Source organism: Entelurus aequoreus, linkage group LG13 (genome assembly GCF_033978785.1).
Source record: "Entelurus aequoreus isolate RoL-2023_Sb linkage group LG13, RoL_Eaeq_v1.1, whole genome shotgun sequence".
In the NCBI taxonomy this organism is placed as follows: domain Eukaryota; kingdom Metazoa; phylum Chordata; class Actinopteri; order Syngnathiformes; family Syngnathidae; genus Entelurus; species Entelurus aequoreus.
The window spans coordinates 30,508,340-30,517,816 of record NC_084743.1 but is presented as its reverse complement, the minus strand read 5'-3'; the positions used below and the strand labels follow the sequence as shown (position 1 = coordinate 30,517,816).

The following is a 9,477-nucleotide window of genomic DNA, read 5'->3' as shown; positions in this document are numbered from 1 at the left end:
CTGTGTAGGTGTTAATGACTGCTTTCGTTGGGCTTTTTTGTATTAAAATCCCATTTCCTTCAGGCCGTTTCTTAACAGTTCTGTCTCACGGTGACCACAGTTTCCACCACATTTGCTGTCTCGACGCTTTGCTGTTTTCCTTGGTCTACCAGTATGCTTGCCTTTTACAGCCTTCCCATGTTTGTACTTGGTGCGGATTTTAGACAATCAACATCTTTTGCAACATTGCGTGATGATTGACCTTTTTGAGGTTTGATAACCCTCTCCTTTGTTTCAACTGACATCTCTTGTGTCGGAGACATGATTCATGTCAATCCACTTGGTGCAACAGCTCTCCAAGGGGTGAACACTCCTTTTTAACTGCTGACTAATCTGCTTTTTTCTACAAATTTAAACGACTGAATGAACATTCCCAGAGTCTGGTGATTCCATACTTGTAAAGAAAATGTAATGTATAGCAACACAAAAGCAACACCGGTACTTGGGTCTGGTGGTTTTAAAACGTCACTTTCCTCAAATGAAAATTCATCACAATTTAAATAAATGTAATCAGCCATTGCAAATTAATGTATTTTAATGCCAATCACAATCACAGATCCCGTCAATGGCACTATTTATTTTTGGTCCCCCAAGCGGTTAGCAACTGTGTCTCCACCCCCCTAAATAAATAATCACTTCCATTACGACAAATAAATTGCACTTTCTAGTTTGTTGCATATCGTTATGTATATTATTACTGGAGGACGAGCCTTGACGTGTTACACAATGACAGCAAGCCAGGAGCAGGTATGCTAATAGCTAAGCTAAGCTAGCTTGAAACAACGCCAGGAAATAATTGGCAAGTATTCTTTAAAGAAGGGCAAAACCCAAGGGATTTAAATGAGTAATAGTCATTGTTGCTTTTGTTTACTTGTAAACTATTGACTTTCTTTTGGTTAAATAATTTTATGTAATAAAATAGAATAAAGCAAGTAGTTTAAATATTGTGGTGATAGTTATACGTCAATAGCACTCATAAATAAATGGAAAAATGTAGTTAGTACATGTGATGAATGATCATGATCAGTATCGTCAGCATAAAACTATAATTGGAACCTCACTAAAGTACCCCAATTTGTGTGAATCACATCTTCAAATACCACCTTCTTTAAGTACCACCCATTTGTCGTATGCTTCAAATGTATACTTTCAAAAGTGCATGTTATTAATGTTAAAAAAAAGAGAACACTTTCTAAGGCTTTGTTCACACTGCAGGTCAATTCCGATTTTTTGGCCCATATGCGACCTGTATCGGATTTTTCACGTCTGTGTGAACAGTGCAATTCCGAAATTTTCATATCTGACATAGGCAAGTGTTTCGTATGTAGAAATAAATTGGATTTATATGCGATGCCTCCTCAATGTGAACGCTCCCGCGCTCCGGTCGCATTCATCCTACAGAACGTCATCAAAATTATTCGCCAAAATAGTTGGCAACGGATCAGAAAACGGGTGACAATAAAATGTTTATGGAACTCACATGAAACTTCCACCACTCCTGTCTTGGACTGCTTGCCCAGAAACGCTCTTCAAGCAAAATATCCTGTAAAGCTGCAAGTGCAAAAATACTTGTCCTCTTCATTCTTCATCTTCTGAGCGCAATAATTCGGTTCAGAAAATGTTGACTTTGATTGCACAAAATACTCGAAATTGCCACAAATGCGCCAGTACTGAGACAGACAAGAGTGGAAGCCATGTTTACTTCCATAAACACTGCGTGCAGCGTCATGACGTCATGTGCGCAAGCCGCATACGGGTCAGATTGCATTCACATTAGAAATCAATTTTTTTTAATGTGAACAGCCACTAAAAAGATCTGGTTTGACAAAAAAATACAAATTGGACATAAGACCATGCAGTGTGAACGTAACCTAAATGTTGAGGTTACTTAGTGGAATTCCAATCCACGTACCTGGTCTTAAATGTAAAAACATGTTACTATGAAAAAAACACAAATATTTATTGCAAAATAAATCAATAAAAATGACAAATACTCATTGTGACGTTCTCATTTCTGTTTTTCAGTTCACGCAATTTAATGTTCGCAGTCCAAATAATGATAACCAAATGTTGGGAAGGGAATAATTAAGTCCAGCAGTGACAGTCTAATGGTTGTTAGCAGTCCAGAATGCTGCTCAGCCAGCTGTGGTCAAGTTTTTTCACTCTCCTCAGTTCTTTGGCCTGTGCTCTCGTTAGAGGGGGGGCTGCAGATTGTGCTGCCTCACCTTCCACCGACGCCTGCTTGGGTCTCGAGACTCCGGATTCCATTTCCTCCTCCGAGTCCTCTTCCTCTTTCTCGCTTTCCATTTCCTCATCTGCATGCTTTTCTTCTCTGAGGGCATGGGAAACAACCAGGGGTTAGCATGAGTCTGCACATTTTCAGTAATAAACAAGTATTTCCACGTGATGTGCCTCAGGTTCAGTTGAAAATTGTGAAATTGAATACACATTCCTACGAAACGCCAAGAAAAACAAATAAATTGGTCTTTGTTCAGTTTTCCAAGGGACAGAAAATATTTTAAATGTGTCTATAAACATTGGATTTGTAAGGCTGGGGACGGCGTGGCGCAGTTGGGAGAGTGGCCGTGCCAGCACCCTGAGTGTTCCTGGTTCAATCCCCACCTTCAACCAACCTCGTCACGTCCGTTGTGTCCTTGAGCAAGACACGTCACCCTTCCTCCTGATGGGTCGTGGTTAGAGCCTTGCATGGCAGCTCCCGCCATCAGTGTGTGAATGGGTGAATGTGGAAATAGTGTCAAAGCGCTTTGAGTACCTTGAAGGTAGAAAAGCGCTATACAAGTATAACCCATTTACCATAATCAAAGGGTAACTGACCTGGAGTCAGTGACAGAGATGAGCAGGGACTGTACAAACATGGAGCAGAGGAAAGGCGTCGAGGGGAGGACGTGGGCTGGGGTCTGCAGAAGCTGTCAACGGTAAAAAGAGTCAAAGAATAGTCAGGCAACATTTTAACATCATTATTTAGGATGGACATACGAGAGAAAATATATATTTTCAAACATTCTATTTTAGTCTTTATTTGAAGGGACAAGGCACAGAAACATTAAGCTCAAAGACCGATATGTTCTGCAGCAGATTATAGCTAAATAGCTAATTTCCATCTGCAGTCCCTGGCAATAAAATGATCAGAATCAGAAGAGTTTTATTGCCATTGTTTGAGACCGGCTTCACAAACTAGGAATTTTACTCTGCGCAATCGTGCAACATAAAACACATAACACAGAATAAGTAATAACATGAGCTGAACAATAAAATTATACTATAGTATGGTTACATTTGTAAAAACAACCATGGTAATGTCAATTCTGTTTCAATACCAGCAGAATAATGCTGTCCAAATGAGATGTTGTCACATTGTTATCCTTCAGGCTACAAACCAACTGAATTGAAGATTAAATTCAAGATGGGCTCAATCCAAAATCACACACAATTACCAGGATTTGTATAGCGTCATTCTTCAAGTAATCTGTGGTAGTACCTAAACCTAAAAGTGTTCTGTTATAATAGGTAATTGTTATGCTTTAAGTTACAAGCAAACATTTGAATTAAAAGCATCCCTGCCATTATTTGGCATAGCAAATTCCAGTGAACCCGGTAAGAGCATCTAGTCTTACTCGCTTGCATTAGTTTATAGCTAGAGATCTATATTAGACTTAGACTTCCTTTTTACTGTCATTCAAATTTGAACTTTACAATACAGATAAGATATTGGATGGATGATATTGATTGAATTAAAGAAAGACATAAAAAATATGACATGCCGTAGCAATTGGAGCGTAGCAATGCTGGTCTGCACCATACTTAAGAAGAATGAGTCTAATGCCAGCCAAGAATGTTAAAATACCATAAATTCTGGACCATAATCTGCTACTTTTTTCCTATGCTTTGATCCTCTTAAAAAAGCTTATAAAATGTTGCGGCCAATTTTCAGATTTTCTTGGCTGACGGCCATTAAGCAAATAGTAAAAAAACAAAACAAGCAAAGACACTGAATGTGGTTTTTTTGTGCTGTGGCACCATTTTTTGGACGAGTTCGCAGAATTTCTTTCTGCTTAGTGCCTTGAAGCGGAAGTACAAGTGCCTTTCCGTCTTCTTACCGTCCGTCCATGCCGTTTCTACTCGTATGGATTCTTCCTTCATTACTATAAGCAATGTTTGTAAGTTTCACAATACTACTGAAACTATTCATATTTACTAAAAAGTCTGTGATTTCTGTAAGGCTGTTTTCATGCATATTTGTACGTGCTATTGTAATGTATTCAAGCAAGCAGCATTAGCTAGTATGCTAACACATTTACAAGTGTCTGTTAGTATTATTAACTTACAAAGGCATTCTTTGTGTATCGTTTGTTTCACAAATGTTCTTAGTAAACTCAGCAACACGTAGGGATGATACTCGAAACCGGTTTTCTCGGTTGTTCGATAAGAAAAGAACCGAGTCCTCGGACTCGAATCCCTTTTTGAGAACCGGTACCCGTTATCGAGACCACTATAGTAAAGAAAAAGAGTTAGTTCTTTATTCGAATCCCTGGGAACGAATCCCGTCCCGACCAGAAATGCCCCGTGGGACATCACAAGAAATGGCGTCACGTAGCTCAGTCATTAGGCGCAGATAGCGAAAGTAGGAAAAAAATGGACGGGAAAAAGCGCTCCAAGGTGTAATAAAGTTCAAAACAAAAGGTATAATCCAATGAATAATTTTACTGAGAGATTTGAGCAGGGTACAAACACATGACCAACACTTTTACGACCAACCGGAAACATAGCAACCAGGCTATCAACGCACCTCCTTTACGGCAGCTGTCACAACGTTCTTAAAGCAACCGCAGCACATACATATATGACATCTCCCTTTTTTAACTTTCGTTTTTCTTTCCTTGTAAACAAAACAAAATCACACTGTCTATGTGGTGTCTGTCTAATTATAAATAATGCAGACGAGGCGTGTTGGCTGAGTTCTTGACGTTTACTTTCACAGCGTGCTCATTCTTAGCTGCCGGGTGACAATATGCAACAACACTTTTCGGGGCTACCGCGCATGCTCGTCACTCCTGTTGCATGCTGGGTAGTGTAGTTGTTATATTCCCTAGCTCATAACATCTTTCCCCCTATTAGGAAATAATGTTAACTCAAAGTGTATTTCTTTTTTTAGCTTTAACTTTTCATTTTTTTAGCATTGTATCCACATTTGCAAATAACTTTTCTCTTCATAGAATTTTCTTTCAATAAAGAAATAAAGTGCAAAAATGTCAAAGCATCATAACAAACGTTATGTCAAATAGCAGCAGAATTGCACTTTTTGGAAAGCTGTATTATTTTCAGTTTTGTGCCCAAGGGACTGATTTTATTTAACACTATATTATTATTTATACACCTATAGTGATCGTGGAGACAGGTTGTTTTTGTGTTACTGTATATATTTGTTTTTCTGAAAAATCCCACTTAATATACTTTGGGTAACAACAGTCAATATTTATTTATTTATTAGATTGCATTTTTTTCTTATATAATAAAAGTGAGCTTTTGTTAAACCAAATATTGTGTGTTTTTTTCCATATACAACAACCTATCTGGACTCGATAAGAGAATCGATAAGGAATCGGTTTGATAAGAGGATTCGATAATAGGCTCGAACTCGATAATTTCTTATCAAACATCATCCCTAGCAACACGTCACCGTGGAGTTATTGAGTCCATTTAGCTGATTAGAGAGCTAGCTTCCGCAGCTAGTGGGTTCATGACGATGACTTCTGTTTTGTCCGATCAGCCGTTTTACTGGCACCATTTGGAAAAAAGATATGCAACTAAGCATTTAAAAATCTTTCAGTGTAAATATCTTAATTTACAAGGCATATATTTGTGGCTTATAGTCCGGTGCGGCTAATCTAGGAAATATATTTATTTCTTCAAAATGTAGTGGGTGCGGCTTTTATACCGGTGCGCTCTATAGTCCGGAAAATATGGCAATATCTAAATGGCAGACATTTTTCCATGAAAATATAGAAAAGCTGCTGGAAAGAAGTCCACTCTCCATGGTAAATGCTGTACATTACATTATTTCATAAAATGACTGTAGTTTGTACTTCATTACCGTAATTTCCGGACTATAAGCCGCTACTTTTTCCCCTCGTTCTGGTCCCTGCGGCTTATACAAGGGTGCGGCTTATTTACGGCCTGTTCTTCTCCGACACCGACGAAGAGGATTTCGGTGGTTTTAGTACGCAGGAGGAAGACGATGACACAATGATTAAAGACTGACTTTTCATATACCGGTAGGCTGGTTATTTTGATAACGTACAGGTGAGCACTTTGTATTACTTTGCACCGTTGTATTATTTGTACTCTGCACGAATGCTGTTCGCCATGTCAAAGATGTGAAAGTTTGATTGAATGATTGAAAGATTTATTGTTAATAAATGGGACGCTTTGCGTTCCCAAACAGTCATCTCTGTCCCGACAATCCCCTCCGTGGTAGCAGGAACCCCTATATACTACGGTAATTACACATCAAAACCCTGCGGCTTATAGTCGGGTGCGGCTTATATATGGAGCAATCTGTATGTTCCCCTAAATTTAGCTGGTGCGGCTTATAGTCAGGTGCGGCTTATAGTCCGGAAATTACGGTATATTGTAATGTTTGTATACAATATTTGTTATCTAAAAGTTTGTTTTTAAAACACATGCTACTATTTATTTTGTGCTGTTAATTAAATTGATTTCAATGGGAGACGCTGATTTGACATACTAGTGTTTTGAGTTCAGACCTCCATCACAAAACCAATTAAGCTTATGAGTTGAGATACTCCTGTACTATTATGCTAATTCTTATTTAGCGAATGCAAAAAGTCACAGTTCTGACCTCCTTGACAGCAGCAGAGCTCTGAGGAGGCTGAGTTCTCTCGGCAGCCTCACTGCTCAAAGGCCTTGGATTGTCTTGCTCTTGTCGATGGCTGCCCAGCAACAGGTGAAACGGGGTCATGGCGACAGAGTCATCGATCACAAGCTAGAAAGGGTAAGAACATTCTCACATATATTGACTGCCTTCACCAAATTAAACAGTTCAGAGATAGAAAATCAGTGACTACGAACACTTAATGTGGTTGATGAAAATGCGATGTAAATACAATATATGGTATTGTGGGAAAAACCACATTATACCTATTTCTAATATATTCCCCTCAGGCCTTTTTAAGTCTATTTCTTAATGAATACGCCTCTGAAGCTGGAATAAATCCAGCACCCCAAGATGGTAAAACCTCACATTGCACTTAAAGTTGGAATGCAGTGTACACCACACAACATGATTAAAGACACTTCCAAAGTTACCGCATGTATTCTGATCGCTTCAATTGAGGCCCCTGGAAACATTAATTGAGATGAGGATAAAAGGATCATACACTACTCTGTATTAATGATGAAGAATCAAAATGCACAGTCTCGTGAGTGCGACCAGAGCAGGAGGGGACACGCGTATGTTTGCCGTGTTTGAACATCCTGGTTCTATCAGACGTTCGATTTCATTTGGATTGTGATCAACTAAGTGACTATTTAAAGGGCACCTAAAATGATTTTAATCTACATTTAAAACAATTCTTTGTGGTCTAGATCAGTGATTATCAAACTGTGGTACGTGTACCACTAGAGCAGGGGTCGGCAACCCGCGGCTCCGGAGCCGCATGTGGCTCTTTGACCTCTTTGATGCGGCTCAGCTGCATACCTGCCGACCCTCCCGATTTTCCCAGGAGACTTACGGATCTCAGTGCCTCTCCTAGAAATCTCCCGGGGCAAATATTCTCCAATTTTCACCCTAACAACTAAATTAGGGGCGTGCTCTACTAGCACTGCATTTACTGTCCTCTATAGCCAGCACAAAGAGCGCTGCATTTATTGTCCTCTATGGCCAGCACAAACAGCGTGCCAGCCCGGCCACATGTTGTACGAAGCTTATACTTGCACACGTAGGGGACAGCAAGGCATTCTTGGTCAACAGCCACACAGCTTACACTGAAGCAGCCACCACAGTTGACATACTTTACACAAAAGTCACAATTTCTCTGTGATTGTTGGTTCAAAGTTAATGAAGATTTATGCAAAATAAGGGTAATAAGTTATTTTTTGTTCGTTCTGTGCATTTTTTTTATGTTTATGCGTCGTCGGGTGCGTGTTAGAGAGTCTGCTGGTTACTAAAGCTGCATGAATGTAGCAGCAGAGTGCATCAAATACGGCCGCAAAAATCATACTTTCACGAAATAAAAGCATGTTTAATTATAAGTTTATGAGCTGGATTATGTTTAGAACTATGTATCGACGTAATATTTTGGTTTATTTCGTCAGAAAAACTAACGTCAAAATGACAGATGACCCTATGGTTAAAAACACTGGTGTAGACCACAAATAAGTGTTTAAAATGAAGACAAAAAAATCACGATATGACCCTAAACGGGAGAATAAGGCTCATATTGAATTAGTATAGAACACTGGAGGCAGTGGCTGTTTCTGGCATGTGCGTTTCTAGGAGTGCACAAGGAGCTATTGATAAATTGACCATGTGCCTGAGAACTGGTTTAGCGTTACAATAAGTACAAATGTATGCATTCTAGTTAAACAACATGGCAGTTTTTCTTCTATTTGGTGTATTTATTAAGCTGCATCCTTTATGCATTCACACACAAAATTAGCAAAAATGGGTCTCGCCCAGGGGGGGGCATAGAAGCTGCAATGGCATAGAAGCTGCAATGGTATCTGCAAATGCCAATGGCCGCAACAGTTTGACCCTGGGAAAGGATATTTCTATATCTTATGGAAAACATTGTCAACCAACATGTTAACCGGCGGAATATTTTCAACCATGGAGCATTATGATGCTGTACCGGTTTGTTAGATGCCATCAGTTGGTTCTCCTCTGTCTTGGTGAAAAATGTCTTGAGGTCCTGCAGACGAAAGTTGCATGTTAGTTATGTAAATTGTCAGTAAATGACAACCCCTTGAATAAACAAAGGGACTTCACCCACCATGTGCTGGGTAAGGAAGTACAGCTGGGATTGGTTTAGCCACTGGCAGCTCTCCTCACAGTTTTCTTGCATCTTCTCCCTCGGGGTAAAGACAGCTGCCACTACCTTGTGCGGACACACTGCCTTCTGGCAAAACAGCGGCCTTGGCTCACTGGGCTTAAAGACAAACACTGAAAAGAAACCACAGTAGAAACTTAAAAGTAACAAGGGTAACGCCTTAATGATCTGAAACCAGTAGAGTGAAAACAGCGTGCACACAGCGCAAATCTTACAGTCGGTGCATTCATCTTGACTGCAGAAAGCAGCCATGTTCTCAGACAGTGGGTCAGCCAGCAGCAAGCTGATTTCCATGGAGGTGCTCCACTCCACTAGCACAAAGGCCAAGAAAGCACTGTTAGAAGTTTGA

The 9,477-nt window shown here is 39.7% G+C and overlaps 1 protein-coding gene across 1 annotated transcript in view; it reads right to left on the bottom strand.

Moving 5' to 3' along the window:
• Positions 1-1,978: 1,978 nt before the first annotated feature.
• Positions 1,979-9,477, bottom strand: part of wdr75 (WD repeat domain 75) — a 33,710-nt gene continuing 26,211 nt past the window's right edge. The window contains exons 16-21 of the mRNA XM_062067658.1: positions 9,344-9,439; positions 9,072-9,241; positions 8,931-8,990; positions 6,920-7,063; positions 2,875-2,966; positions 1,979-2,371 (exon numbers count right to left, since the gene is read on the bottom strand). Of these exons, the coding sequence (XP_061923642.1) occupies positions 2,155-2,371; positions 2,875-2,966; positions 6,920-7,063; positions 8,931-8,990; positions 9,072-9,241; positions 9,344-9,439 (779 nt within the window). The 3' untranslated portion in view covers positions 1,979-2,154. The remainder of the gene's footprint in view (positions 2,372-2,874; positions 2,967-6,919; positions 7,064-8,930; positions 8,991-9,071; positions 9,242-9,343; positions 9,440-9,477) is intronic.